At 48.0% G+C, this 15677-nt stretch overlaps 1 protein-coding gene across 2 annotated transcripts in view; it reads left to right on the forward strand.

Annotated features, from left to right (window-relative positions):
- The window catches only part of LOC147238479 (pyruvate carboxylase, mitochondrial-like), a 231539-nt gene extending 224946 nt beyond the window's left edge, over positions 1 to 6593 (forward strand). For both annotated transcript variants that reach the window (XM_086197046.1, XM_086197045.1), the window contains exons 25-27: positions 3669 to 3809; positions 3959 to 4060; positions 5049 to 6593. In XM_086197046.1, coding sequence (XP_086053172.1) covers positions 3669 to 3809; positions 3959 to 4060; positions 5049 to 5198 — 393 coding nt within the window. In that variant the 3' untranslated portion in view covers positions 5199 to 6593. The remainder of the gene's footprint in view (positions 1 to 3668; positions 3810 to 3958; positions 4061 to 5048) is intronic.
- The last annotated feature ends 9084 nt before the right edge of the window (positions 6594 to 15677 follow it).

Raw genomic sequence — 15677 nt, forward strand, 5'->3', positions numbered from 1 at the left:
TCATTATAAATTTATTATAATCTATCTCTTGCCTGCACAGAAAATCAACATCTTCAACTCGTTTTCTCATTATGAGGAACACACACACACATACGCACGCACGCACGCACACACAAAGCTGATAGTGAACCAGACCGGCCGAAGGCGAGCGTGTTTAATTACTGCTTCCTTTCAAAGCAGCACGGTGGTTCCAGACTGTTGTTAATTGATTTAGATATTCGACGTCAGGAGGGACACGAGCGGCAGCGCCACTCTCTGAGAACCAGGATGTGCATTAATTGTGCTGATGCACTCTTGACTCCAATGACAGCGCCCCCACTTCTTGTACTATAATTCCACTTCCTCCAATCATGTCAATCTAATGTTGAGTTGTAGTCCAAACTCATAACCAACCCCAAACATGACGGGTGCATGACTTCTTTGGCAGATTGCAGTTTCAGATTTCTTTCATTTGTTTTTCTGACCTGTCCTTCTCACCTGCCGATGGCAATCTTGGTTGTTACGATTTTATTTGACTCTATTTTTTTTGTATATTATGCACCAATTCCGCATTCTGGAAAATGGTGGACAAAGCAGGTGTTTCTGCAGGTTTACCTTGTTGAACAGGTACCTGGTCAGCTGGAGTACATCCTGGTACTCCAGGTGAGAATGGAGGGGCTGAGCCCCGCCCCCCCCTGCAGCAGAGAGAAGGCTCTGTGTAAACGGATCTCATTCATGACACCCAACCTTCCTGCAGTGTTTCTCGACTCATGTCTGCCTTGTAGCAGCCGGGGCAGTTACACTGCATCCTCAGGGCAAAAGCAGCTTCTGTACGCCTGTGCAGCCATCACCGATCGGGTCACAATAATCAATCAATGCGCACTGAACAAAACCGGGTAAAACACCAACTATTATCGCGCAGGAAACTCTCTGCCTTCAGCAGTATCGATTTCCCCTGCAGTGACATTGATTTCCTCACTGTCCCTTCGATAAAATCGCCCCCCTCATATTTAACCTCTTTGCCCTCAGCGACTCCCTTTTCCTTTTTTTTTTATCTCTGCGACTGGAAAACACGCCATTAAAGCATTTGCAGTTCAAAGCAGTTTGTCCTCACCTTCCCAAGCTGCTGATATCTGATCTCCAGTTGGTCAGAATTGCTGTCACTGTTAGACCCCTCAGACACTTGGCGCCAGCCGTCTACACAGAAAAAAACTTGCCTCTGTTGTCATGACGATAGATGCTCCCGCCAGATCAGGTCCGATTAGCAGAACCGGGTTAGAGAGAGAGAATGAAGCATGTCAAAGAGTCAGGTTGGGCTTTCTGGTTGAAGACAGAAGCTCGAGCGCACAGCAGTCCATCTCAGATGTCTCTTGCTGTATTTGCACAACTGGTGATGAAGCGTCCATGTGGAGCAGAAGCTGCTTGAGAGCTCTTGACGGCTGAAAAGCACGGCAGAAATCTTGATTACAACAGGCTGAAATCTTTGTGAGTGCTGCGATGCATCGCCTCCAGCCTTGAGGTGGGGATGTTGGGGGAGGTCCACGGACTCTCAGAGATAACAGTTATGAGCTGGAGAGGCAGCAGGGCCAGGAAGAGTCTGTCAAGGTGTGGACGCAGAACGTATGGAATGTTTTTACTTAATGTGTCCCCAAGATGGCAGTAAATGGATAACAACCCCAACCAACCCCACCCTGAGATATGGACATATCCCATAATGCATCAGCGATGCCATCTTGGTTGTAGTTCAACACAATGATGACCAGCTCGGTCACCTCCTGGTAATGACACGCGTGATGTTCACAGGATGAAGCCATGTTTCTGCCATGCTCCGCTGAACACATGAAGCAGCAGCCAGACATGAACTCTGCGCTGAGAGGCAAGCCGTCCTCTGTTGGGAGGTGCCAGGAAAAGGGAGAAGAAGGCAGGAGGATGGGATGGGAGGGAGAGAGGAGAGATGAAGAGAGCGGGCGGAATGAGGGGGAGAAGTGATGAGGTGAGCTGAAGGAGGAGTGGTGCAGAGGGGGAGGAGAGAGTCTGGAGAGTCATCGAGTAGAACATGCATGAATCAGAATGGAGCTGGGATGCCACGTGCCTCCATTCGCCTGCTCCCTGTGCTCCTCTTATTGAGCTGTTATCATTTCCTGGTATCCTGATTGCTAACAAGCTGAATTAGAAAGTTTAGCACAGGGTTAGGGTTAGTTAGTATCAGCTGTTAAAAGATCATATTCACCTGGAAAGGGATCAAAATAGCAACACCAGAGCAGCAGGTGTACGAGCTCGTCAGGTGAATCTACGCAGGTGAACACTTCAATGCTAGCAGTTCGTTGAGAATCAACAGGATTTGCTGGAGGAAGTCGAGACAAAAGCCGAGAGCGCCAGGAAAAGAAGCAGAGAGATGGATGAGGAGTGGGAGCATCCCAAGATTGAAGGTGACCTGCAGCCGCTCGTTTGTCTTTACCTGAGGCTCAGTTGAGAAAAGCAGTAGACACTCGTCCATCGGGTGACGAGGTAAAAGGATGTGAGGGGAAGGGACACAGAGAGAGCCAGAGGGAGGATGACGCGGGAGATGGAAAATATCAACACAAATGGAATGATGTGACACGCGTGAGACGGCTGACGGAGCAGAGAAGGACAACCTGACAGATGGAGGCTGAAAAAAGGGGTCCTGAAGAAGTACAGTGGGTGGTGTTGAGGGAAAGATGAATGAAATAGAAGACAGCGGGAGGGGGGAGGAGGACAATCTCCCACTGAGACCCACAGGCTGATGTCTTCATCTGTACCAAGGTGCTTACAGGTAGCAGGGGAATTTAGCAGCATGCTAACGGTCTGGACTGACTCCAGCCGCCATCGTCTCCACCTGACATCACCAGCTCCAACCAGTCCTTGTGGAAACTTGACTCGCGTGCAGGATCCACACATCCTCGTCTCCTGGTTGTTGTTTTACTGCTTAGAGGTAGCAAGTGATGCTGTGTCTCACCTGCACTTCCACCTTGGCCACATGAGTATCTGTACTTGATTGCATACTGCAAGTTCCTCCTACTTATCAATACACACCAGCAACAGGGAACCAGGACGCTCAGCCATCTTGCCACAGTTGATTGACTCTAGTTTTCCAGAGGCCAACAACTGCAGGACAGAGGCTTCCGTCAGATCTGGCAGCCATGATGCCACTCAGCTGCCACTGATGCTTCCTGCACTAAACCCAGAAGGGGAAACGCCACAGTATCACAGGGCACGTCGATTTATACGAGACACGACCGCGGGGAAAAGGAGAGTACTGCAAACATGCCGGGAACTCTGTCAAGCTCATTTGTTTTCACTCAGAAAACCCAACGTCAAATCAAATATTTACTGTGAAGGCCCCCGTGCCATGTACTTCGAGTTGTTACATTCTCACACTGTTCAGAAAGTACGAAATGCAGTAAATGAGGTAATAGTGTTTTTTTTCATTTCATTATTTTATATATAGCTGTAGTTGGCAAGAATTCACCAGAAATAAACACAAGGGAAAAGTACAAGATATGTCAAGCTGCTAACCCTAACACACACTAACACGCACACACACACACGCGCACTCACACACACACACACACTCATGCACAAGGTGTATGGGGGGGCTTCAGCCCCCTTGAGCTGGCCTGGTGGCAACCTGAGCCCCACGTCTCCTCTGTTCTGCCTGTGATTCTAAGGTGGAGCTGGAGCGAGGGAAGATCCTCCACATCAAGGCTCTGGCCCTGGGAGACCTGAACAAGGCCGGCCAGAGGGAAGTCTTCTTCGAGCTCAATGGACAGCTGAGATCTGTGCTGGTGAAAGACACAGTTGCTATGAAGGTACACGGTGGGGGTTGGGGTGGGGGGTGCTTGACGAACTCTGTGGATGAACAGTGATGATGGATGGATGCAGGTGTGTGGGTGGGTGATGGATGGATTGATGATCAGATGGACAGATGAGTGAGACATCCTCCTGTTGGTTCTTCCAGGAAATGAAGTTCCATCCCAAAGCTCAGAAGTCCATCAAGGGGCAGGTGGGGGCGCCAATGCCTGGAAAAGTCCTGGAGGTCAAAGTGGAAGTTGGATCCAAGGTCAGATCACTAAGAACCTCCCTGTGTCCCCTCTAGCTATTGCTGGAAAACCCTCAGACCTTCTCAGGTCCTGGCAACCATATTCCATAAGAGATATTTCTTTGTTCCTACCTCACTCTTTAAACTAAATCTGTGTCAAATGTTAGAAAAAGAGGACTCATATTCAGCTCATCTTCCTATTTCTGTTAGTACCACATGAGTACTGAAGTTAAATACTGACCCAGCATCTGGAACCGCGATGTCACCAACCAGGAAATGTGATTAGCACTCATCTGAAGTTGTGATCGTTTCATCTCACGTGTTAACCGTTCCTCTTAGTTTCCACCATATTCAGTCATCCAGATGATTGTATTCAGTCAAGATGTCATCGAATTTAAGTCTGAGAAAGTCGATGGAAATCTCGATGTTGAGCCTTGGTGGCATTTGTGGTTTTAGTCACTTGGAAAATTGTTAGTTTTCGTGTAGTTGTTGATGTTGACTTGCTGACACAACCCTAACCCTGGATGTCTGTAGTGGGACATGTTCCAGAGACGTGCCGAGATGAACAGGGACGTCGTAGTGGTCTAAGCTGGGGGGGCCACGGAGGCCTCTGGTCCACAGATGTGGCCTGAGTTCATTTGACGCTGTTGAAACAACCTCAACTGTAAAATCACAGTAAAAACAAGTTTACCTCTTTTTTGTTTCAAAGAAAAAGATCGACATTCCTTTTCCTATTTGATGTCTCAAGTGGAAAAAGGAACGTGCGGTAGTGACGAGAGTCCAGGAAGAGCTACGGCACGAGTTACCATGGCGATGGTAGTTGTCAGTCCCGCTCTATGATACTAACCCAGAAAGCCCGGCTGGTGTCACATGAGAAGCTATACAGGAGTTTCCCGTGACTCTGTTACGGTTCCTCACTCTTAATTGGGAATTTTAATGTTCGCTTGGAAAAACAACCGTTTCCAATCACTTCAATTCAATTGTTAACTTTTGACCTCTGGCCTCACAGGTGGAGAAGGGTCAGCCGCTGTGTGTCCTGTCCGCCATGAAGATGGAGACGGTGGTCAACTCCCCGCTGTCTGGGACCGTGAAGGCTGTGCATGTCACCGCCGACGCCTCCCTGGAGGGAGATGACCTGATCCTGGAAATCGAGGAGTAGGGTTAGACAGGGTGAGGTAGAGGAGCACAGGAGGAAGAGGAGCAGGGTTTGGGGGGGGGGGGGTAAAGGAGCACAGGAGGAAGGGGCACCTCCTGTGCAGGGGAACTGTGGCGTTGACCATCTGTACATATTCCCTTGGGTCGCAGCGGCGACGCCGCGAAGCACAACATCATGTCTGTCCAGCCTGCCGCATGAGCAGCTTATCACGTGACAGAATAATAAATCAACTTAATGGGAATTCTTCAATTTGATTCGATCACGCCTGCCGATTTGTTGGAAACAAAAGTTTGGACTTTTAAAATTGTGATACATTCCTTGACCTAATTAGTCGTCTTAAATGTCACTAAGCGAGTGTAACACTAACAGGGTCGTAATGTGGATTCGCAATAAACGTCACAATCTCGTTTCTCTGCTGTTGCTGAATATTTAACCGTTAGGTAGAACTTTAGAGGTGTTTTTCTTCAGGAGGGTTCAGACAAGGCGCCATTGACTCCAGGATGCATCATCTAATCATGTGCAAGTCATTATCAGTTGCTGACACAGTGCATTCTGGGAATGTATAGTCACTGGAACAGTTTTGTGGTTTAAAAGCACACTGGGGCTGCAAGAAATAACTTGATGTAATCTAACGACAGAGTATAATACAGAATATTTTCACATTTACAAACACAAGAAGGTGAGTTCAGCTTGAGGGGAGGGGCTGCACACTTGTTCTGACGAATAGCAGAAAGGTGGCAAAATCTTGTGTTACTGTATCAGTAATAGCAGGTAGTTGTTTTTCTGTTGGGGATTTGTACCAGCGCCACCTGCCTTTCAAACCCTGAAGCAGATGTAAACTGGGCCTGCAGGCCACGTTGAAGCAGCCAAACGGAATTAAAGATGTAGTTTTGACGAAGAGCCTCTGTTCCTGTGTTTTACACGCAGCTCCGTAAATCCTGAGCCACCACACAGCCGTCAGCTGAATCGTCGCTGAGGTGCGCACACATAGTTTTGAGGTTTGTCAGGGGACGGTCCTACCTTGTCTCCCCACCGGCGGAGGGAGATTATGGTGAGAGGTCCTCTATCTGTGTGGGGATTTCAATGCTAGGTGGAAATGGGATTACATGGTGCTGTAATGGAGCCATGTGGAGTTATTTTCTGAGGCTCTACTGATTAATTTTTGAATTAATTCTCTGTCAAATGATGTGAAATTAGCCAGACTAATAAGAGACTCTGGAGACTCCCAGTAGCAGCACGCGGCTTTATATTTCTAATACGTGTGTGTGCACTTGCATAAATTAGGCTAAATGTGTGTGTGTGAGTGACCATTTCCCAATAATGTTGTGCCTCCAGAGCTTCAAGCACATTCTAGAAGAAATTAAACAGTCACACACACACACACACACACACACACACGTCAACACTCTGAGCCTCTGACTGCCTCCAAAAAGCCACATGGCTCCATCGTAGCAACACAACCCTCACCAGTTGCTAGACCTCACGGTGTAACCCATGTAACTCATTTAGAGAGCGATTGAATTCTAAACTCAATGTGTTGCCACGGTAACTGGTGAACTACAATGAAGACGCAGGGAATCACTTCAGAATGCATAAACAACACCCACACTATCTTTCCCGAAACATCTGTACACCTTCAGTGGAGTGCATCAATTCAGCTGGAGTGCTTTGTTTGCAGCACTTTGCTGCATCACCCAGGAGAGTGAACTGTGCAGCCAAGTCCTCCTCACTGTCCCGAGCCACTTTATCAATCTGCGTTTGAAATCTTTTATTCCAGAAAGCCCACGAGGTGGTGGAGTCTTGTGAACGCGTGATTTTGACACCCTCCCCCCGTGAGCGCATTAGCGCATTAGCTCATTAGCTCATTAACTCATTAGCTCATTAGCTCATGCAGTAATGTTCAGTAATGTACTTCTGTTCGGTGTCGGGGGACAAACAATAAAAGGCAGATATCATGGTGACCTGAGCTGCAGCTCACAGGTGAAGAGTGAAACATTTCTCTTTTCTTTCTTTTTCTTTGTGCTTCTATGACACCAAAGTGTTCATTTTATGCTCCGTTTCATTTTGTCTCTGCAGGATTTCTATCAAATGTTTTATAAGGTGTCTTTTGTGTTACTTCTGACTTGTCAGTCCGAATTCTTCCCGCTAGTGGATTCATAATCATGTGCTGGTTTCACGAGTTCAACATGAGTCAGAGGAGAAACCGATGAGCGCACAAAAAGGGAAACGACAGTATCAACAGCGATAATTGTTCTCTCTGTACTAACGAATAAAGTGAAGTAGAACTGAACTGAATCTGCCTTGTGTTGGTGTCTTCTACAAACCCCCTGGCGCTGCATGTTCACCTCCTAGATCAGGGTTAGATGGTGGCCAACAACACCACATCAGTCCTGCTTGTCACATGACAGGCGCTGTCGATCAGCAGCCACTTCTACTGGTGGGCGCGTGATTGGTGGGTGGACTGGTGGTGCTGGGAGGAGCCACTTGGTGAGGACCTTGACTTGTTTCTGGTATGTTCTTCATAAACTCAGGCTGTTTATCAAACTTTACCACCATCGCAGTTGAGTGGCTACAAACTTCACACAGCTGACGTTTGTCTCACTTTTTCAGAACAATTTTATTGTCAAACAGTCACACAAAGAGACCTTTCCTCCTCTGAAGGGTTTCACTTCCTGTTGTGCCCTTTTTTAATAGTTCAAAACTGGAGCGATGTTGCAGTGAGGCACACAGCTGTGTTTCACACCGATTGGTGGGATTAAGCGCTTTTACAACGAGAGAAGCACCTCGTGCTCGGTCTCATTGAGGCTTCTGATGGTTTTCTGTGGTCAAAGCAATCATTTGTGCTTGATCACATTAATCAGAAGCGCCCCAATCTACAATAACAGTCTTTTCTGATGCTGAAGGACGCATCAAGTGAGTCAATTAGTGAGTGAATGCTTGTAAACCATTGTGACGTTTGAGACAAAACTTCAAACAAGTGACAAATCAGTTCTGTAACCTCAAAGCAGCAGACTGACTGGTTCCCAGAGCACAGCTGGGTGATGAGCTGGCTGTTCACTCCGCTGCCTGTCAGTCGTCAGTTAGTCTGCAGGAGAGGGAGTTCAGCTGCTGAATGATGCTCCGCTTTGGCTTTTCATTGTAAACAAACCATTTTGCTCGATATTTTGCACTAAGATGCTTTGTTAAGACCTGACAAACCCCAGCCTCTCATCCACACCAGCGCTGAGGACAGGATTCACGAAGCTGCCGGCTCAGGTGCACATCAGGCTTGTCAAACTGCCTCCTCGTTTGCAACCCTTAATCCACTAATCAGCAGTTAGTGGTGCTAAAAGTCGTCACTCTCTCAAACTCAAATATATTTCATTACCATGTGAGTAAATCAGAAAACTAACAAAGGGAGGCTGGGTGTGTCTATGATAAAGTCACAGAACAATTCATCATTTTCTAAGTTTTCCTGCCAATTGTTCAATAATTGTAGGTCTAAGTAAATTTAAAATGATACAAAAACAAAAAGTGAAACAAAGCGAACATTTGTATTATGATATTTGAAGGCGTGTTTAAATGCTCCCGAGGCCCGTCCAGCTCCCCCAGTGGTGAAAACCTCCACGCTTCAGCTTTCAGTCCTCGATTTTGCTGGTGGGTTCGGCTACGAGGAGCTGGAGATGCGCCGCTGCCACCCCACCACAGGAGTTAGAGTCGAAACAAATAGAGCCACACGCCAAATAGCTGCCGTTAACAGGATTTTTACTGGCCGTGACATTTGGAGCACAAAGCTGAAGAAGAGGCGCCATCTTAGAGGTTGAGATAACAGAGTGACAGAGGAAGTCAGCATGCAGTGTCAACGCTTGGCCTCAGCCTGACAAAAAAGCTTTTCTTTCTGTAACTTCAAAATGGGTCATTATCACAAAAGAAGCAAATGTTTTCATTTCCGGGGTCCTGAGGTCACAAACTAAATTTGCCATTAGGATCCCAGACTGGAACTGTTTAATAACTCCTGCCTCTAATCTAGACGTGAATGCCAGGGTTCAAATCCCCTCGGTGGCTTTCCTTTTGCTCATCTCTTTGTCCATTTTGCTTCTCTCCAATTGTACAGCAAATACCCTCTGGGGCGAGCCATGGAATCTTGGCAGCTCTGTGCATCAAACACCTACTGAGGAAGCTCAGTGAAATTCTGGCAGAGTAGCGCGGCGGCGGCGGTGGCGGCTAGGGAGCCAACTTTCTAACCCGTGCAGAGTCTCTTACATGGGCCACAGGGGTCCGCTGTTCTGTTGAGGTGCAACTTTCCCCTCTAATCCCTCTGCTGCTGTCCGATAATCCCTTCACTGCTTGCTTTGCTGCTTTCTTTGCTGTAATCCTCCTCCCTGAATAAAGACGGAATGAAGGAGAAGGGCAGGCCGCGGCGCCTGCAGGCAGAACACACAGCTCTGTCGCCCAGTAAGCTTCCTGTCAATCTGCTTCTTTGTCATCTTCAGGGAATTGAGACCTCCTCAAGGTCGCCTCAGAGATCAGACAGAGTGATTCGAAATACTTAAAAACACACAAATGTCGCGTGTTTAAAGAGCACAGCTACAGAGTGGGTTTCCTGTGCCCAGTGAGCAGACCCTGGCAGGTGTGGTTCACTGCCTTCTCCGGTCCTTTTCCATTGCTCCTGCTTCAAGGACAGCTTGTGGGGACAATTTTCCAGCTGTCTAAGACGCAGCCAGGGGCGCGCCGGCTAGTAAAACCTGCCACCCTGCACGCCCGCCTACATTACATCTCGTGTAGCGCTAGCATTTAGCTCTGCACGACTTGAGATGAACGGGGGGAACACCTGACTTTAGGACCAATGAGTGTGTTCCGCTTCTGAACACAGTTAAATGACAGGAGGAGGGAGCTGCCTTCCTCCCCACTGGATCATTAAGCACCATCGGTGTCCGGCTCAGCCCCGGGCTAGCTTACTAGAGATGACTTAACAATTCATCCATCGATTAAGCAGACAGATCAATTCCACACTGACTAATGAATACATCAAATGATGGCCCGTAGCTAACAAGGGCACGGATCATTTCCTGCTGCCTCCTGAGTCGGTCTTCATCAGGTCCGTTTGATGCTACAGCGACTGGCACCCTGTTGATGTGTGTCAGAGAGACATAAAGAGTGTTTATACAGCATGTGTGTGTGATGAGACGTCTCATTAGAACTACAACTGCTCCACAGAACCGGTTTAGCCCCAGGTGTCAGACAGGCGCTAACACAAACACCGCGAATGCATTCAACACACAGAGGCTTTAGACTTTGTTCAAATGTGAGTTTGTGCGTGAAAGTGTGACCTCTCTTTGCCACTGTAGGCTTAAAACGTTCCAGCAGGAATCAAAGCACTGCAGTGAATGGAAGAAGGACACTGAAGAGCAGGAAGAGATGCACACGCCGAATACGACGGAGAGCTCAGAAGAAAGGAAGCGGCTCAGACTGCGACACCGAGCTGAGGCAGGAATTAAGGAATTAGAGAGCAACGAGAGGGAGAGGATCAAAGACCAGCAAAATCACACGTTCCCTTTGATTCACAAGCGTCAGAGACACAGTGCCAATCATCAGATACATCCTCCACCTTTATGTGAGAACAAGCACTGTTACCGTGGCAACAGGCACATTTAGGACAGAGATGAGGGTCCAGAAACTTGGTGACGGTATCACTGTCCTCAGTTGGAGGTCAGGTGCATGTGTGATTCTGTTGTTACACCAGCTCTGCGGTGATGGAGACAGAGCACAGAGTCACACCCGTGCAGGCAGAAGCAGTGGCTTCTGAGATCAGCTGACCACGAGGCCCCACAGGGACATCTGGAGGTCCTCTTCTCCTTCATCTACATGCAAAAACTCATTTCCTGTCTTGTTTCTCGCTGAGGAGGTTGCAGCTCCTTTATCAGCATTAGAACCACATTGTTTCGGTTGATTATGAGTCCGTCTGGTGCAGGAGGGAAAAACGTCCCCGTGCTCAGTGAGTGGCCAACTGAGGCCCTGCTTCAACACCTGGCAACAGCCAGACCTGTTGAGGGGCACAGACCCCAGGAGAGGAGGAGCTGGGGGGGGGGCTCACCTCCTCACCCGTGACACATCGATCCAAGTCTGTCAGCTCAATGGTTTGCTGCAGAATGTGTCAATCACGCTGCAACCGCCTCCCTCCTCTAGACCTCACCAGCTAATGGTTGCTAGGCCAACTGGAATCAATCAATCAATCAATCAGTCAGCCCCTGAAGGAGGAGCCAGAACCGCTCAGCCTGGTGCGGTCCCACCGGGACACCCGGACACCTGTCGAGGAGGGTCAATACCGCCATCACACCTAGACAAGCGACCCCAGCTACGCCGACTGGAAGGATGCTGACTGGTGGTGCTGGAGCTCCAGGAAGATGGGAACACCTGCAGACTCACCTATGCCAGGTGAGATGGCCTCCTGTAATACTGATGATGCTCCAGCTGCGCGGCACATGTGCGCGCACGTGGGTTTGGTTGTATAAGTGGGTGTGGTGTCTCTGGTTTTAGTGGGTGTGTGTGTGTGTGTGTTCGGTGTTGCTGCTGTAGAAGGTTGTTAGGAGCGGCTGGAGCCGATATAACCTGAAGATGATGTCACAGTTTTCAGGGATATTTGTGACACGATGTAAAACAAACAACAACAAAAAACAAAAACAAGGTCCAGTGATTATGGCAAACACAATGAGGTGATTGACAGTTTCCAGACTTCTCCACCAGGTGGCAGCAACAGGGTCAAATGTGCCACAGCAACACAGGAACATACTTTACTGATGCAGCATAAATCAAATGAACATAAACGTAGGTTGTGTTCTACCTTGAAAGCCGAACGTGTCAAGAGCATCAGTGCTGCATCGTAGTCACCTGGACCTGATTCGCTGAGGAGGTGCAACAAGTCCAGGTGACAGCCCTGAAGAGTAACTAGAATCCGGGTGACTCCGAATATTCATGTTTCTACGTAGATTTCCATTTGCACACACTCAGTTGTAGCACCGCCAAGGCTTCTGGACGTTTGGCGAGAAGTTGGTTTTGGCTGGCTAGTTTCACCCCACACCGCCTCCTGCGGTCTGACACACTCTTAGAAGGGTCTGCGTGTGGAGAGATGGGCACCAGGGTCCTTGGTGAAACTATGATGATTATTATTATTATTATTATTATTGATACTAATTTTTACTCAGCTTGCCAGTTTGGCTGGGCCAGGGGTGTGAGGGACCTCCGGCCCCCGCTCTGAGCCGTGCATCACGGGTGGCTGCTGTCACCTCCGAGTGTCCTCGGTGTAGTGGAGTGTGTTTGTTTCACGTGGTGAAACCTGTTTATTGATTCCACCTTTGGCCAACGTGTCTCTGCTGGTATATCATGAATGATGTGGCGTGGCACAGTCCTGGGGGGGTGTTATTCTTCTTCACCTGGAGCGGAAGTGCATGGGAGTCTTGAGTAGACCAACCAACCAGGGGCCAGAGGTGTGAACCAGGAATGGGTACCTACCGACACAGAACACACACAGGCAGTGCAACTTCCTCCACATGTTGGCGTTGGCAGAATCAAATCATTTCATTCTTATTAATTTTATTGCTCCTACCTGCTCACTCACCCCACATCTCATTTTGCTGTCATATTTATTATGATATTTATTGATCACAGGGCGGCCCGGTGGTGCAGTGGTCCTCACTGTGGCCCCCCAGCAAGAAGGTTGTGGGTGGAGCCCCGGCTGCAGCACGGGGTCTTTCTGGGTGAGTCTCCATGTTCTCCCTGTTCCTGCTGGGTTCTCTCTGGTACTCCAGCTTCCTCCACAGTCCAAAGACATCAAGAGGGACCAGGTTAATCCAGACTCTAAATTGACTGTAGGCGTGGCTGGGAGAGCCAATGGTTGTCTGTCTCTATGTGTTGGCCCTGCCATGGACTGGTGACCTGTCCAGGGGGGAGGCTGCTGGGATAGGCTCCACCCCCCCCCCCCACCCTGAACAGGAGAAGAGGTAGAACATGGAGGGATGGATTTATTTATTACCTCTATTCTCTTATCCTTTCATATACTTTCTGACTATTTTTACTGATTGTTAGTCTGAATTTTACCCTTTCATGTCAGGTTTTATTCTGCCTCTGGTGATTCTTGACAAATGACAGAGTTCCTCTGTTCATTTGAATGAGTATTTTTGTTACTAATGAATGTATGGCTTTAGTGTGTGCATGTGTGTGATTGATCTGAAGGTTCACATCTTCAGATAATTGGTTAAATGTTGGTGTCATGGTGGGCGGATGACACATCAGGAACGCTGCCATGTTAATGCTGGATAGCAGTCATAATCATCCGTCTCATTGTTTTATTATTGTTATTGGATTATTGACCTTGAGTAGACGCTGCCCTCAGAGTAATACCAGGATGTTGGTCCTGGGGAGGTTCTCATGGGTACCACAGTGATCAGGTTCTCTCTCGTCAACTAAAAGAACATGTTGACATCATGAAGCAGCTCTGACTCAGGTGAACCAGCTGGTACTTGTTGGGTGAGCAGAGGAAGTTGATCTCAATTTGAAGCGTGTGTGTGTTTCTCTTGGCGTAGAAAACAAAAGATTGTGTTTATTTCCTGCCTGCCTGAACCGAATCTTAGATGTCTCGATCGGTCCGAAGAAACTTCAGATCGAGGGTTGGCTTCATCAACTATCCAGCGTTTTGGGTTTCAGGGTCACAGAATCTGTGAATGTAGATGATGTCTGGAGCTCCTGCATGACTGCTTGAGTCTGCTGCAACTACTCAGCATGTTTGACAACCACTTTCTGCCTCCATATTTATGTGAATCCACACATGCATGATTGAGCTTTGATTTGTTTGACTTTTTTGCAACATGAACGAACTGATGAGCAAATATAAATCACAGATTCTAGTCAAAGCTTCAGTGGGGCCGAGGACATTGAAGCATCTCTGCTCTGTGTGGAATATTTAGAGGGTTGCCTCCGTCCGGGTTTGACCTGAGTGCACTGTAAAACATATTGTATTGATTAGAGGGGAGTTGTCAGGCTTGCATCAATGAATAAGATAATGATGTATTAGCTGGACAGTTGACATTGACCTCCCAAGAGTAAACAGGTTTGTTGTCAAAAATTCGCACCTTGTCCTTGAAAAGGAAACAGGTTGTTGCTGCTTAAACTTGGGCAGGAAAACAAGTGCCTGATTTTCACAACATGTGCTCCAATTAGCAGCTGCAGCAAACATGCTAACACCTACAGTGTTGTTCCTAAAATACAGCATGGCATTAACACAGCAGCATGAGCATACACACTCCTGTACGCAAGCTTCACTTGCTACGTCTGCCTTCTTTTACACTCTCACACAACCCAAAATGGTAATTATTTTACAGCTGTGTGTGTCAGACAGGTTTGGTCGACATCAAACGTCTAGGACAGAAGAACACACCTGCCACTCAAGGAGCTGCACGCCTACCAATTGCGGGATGAATTTCCGGTGGGTCCAGATTAAATGGCTGTTGCTCTCAGTGCAATTGGATTTTTAAGTGAAGCCAACTTTTTCATACTACATGAAATCTGAGAATGTCTGCGCATCACCTGACTTCACGTGTCCAGGCTCACCCCTCGCTGTACTGACGACAACTCAATGATCAAAGTTGATGAGGCGACTGATTGTGGTGTTAATGTGAGTCTGATGGGCAGGTGGCACTTTAGTTCTGGGATGTGAATGAGCCACAAAAGCTTGCAGAAGATAGAAATTTCTATTTATAAGAAAGAATTGTGAGGTGAGATGTTCTCTGTTCTTACATACTATTAGGGATGGCCGTTCTCACCATGCAGATAGTATCTATCCAAGATGGCACCGCGGACGGCTGCCTCGGTGCGTTGGTGCTCGCTAGTTTGTTTCTTTTGGTGTTTTCTGCGATGGTTCCTGGAGCTCTTTCACCAGAGAAGTGCTCATGAACATCAGGGAAACAACTCCAGAGGATCTATTTCCTAACTTTCTGCTCCCAACTCTTGAAATTTGGGACATTCTTGTCAAAGGTGCACTCACCTTTGCTCATGCAGTTAATATTTCTCTCTAACGTGCGCTCTCTGTCCAACAAAGTGGAAGAATTGCAACTGCTGTTTAGCAAAAACAGGGACTTTTCTTCATCTGCAGTTTTGTGCTTCACGGAGACGTGGCTGTGTGGATTGGCTGCAATCTCCCATCTCGTCAGGACCTGTACACCTCCACGACCCTGAGGTGCGCTGGAAAAATTGTGGCTGATCCGTCCCACCCCAGACACAAACTCATTGAGTCTCTCCCCTCTGGCAGGAGGTTGCGGTCCATCAGGACCAAAACCTCACGCCACAAGGACACTTTTTTCCCGTCTGCCGTCAGCCTTATCAACAAGGCCCAGAGCCCCCCTGACACTCTTTACACTCCACCTCAGCCTCTGTCTCTGTCTGCCTGTCACATCAACAGTACCTGAACTCTATGCGTTACATTAACGCTCAACTTGGACTACTTGTTCATTG

Source organism: Aulostomus chinensis, chromosome 24, assembly GCF_037954235.1.
Source record: "Aulostomus chinensis isolate RoL2024-O1b breed Wild chromosome 24, RoL_Achi_v1.0, whole genome shotgun sequence".
NCBI lineage: Eukaryota > Metazoa > Chordata > Actinopteri > Syngnathiformes > Aulostomidae > Aulostomus > Aulostomus chinensis.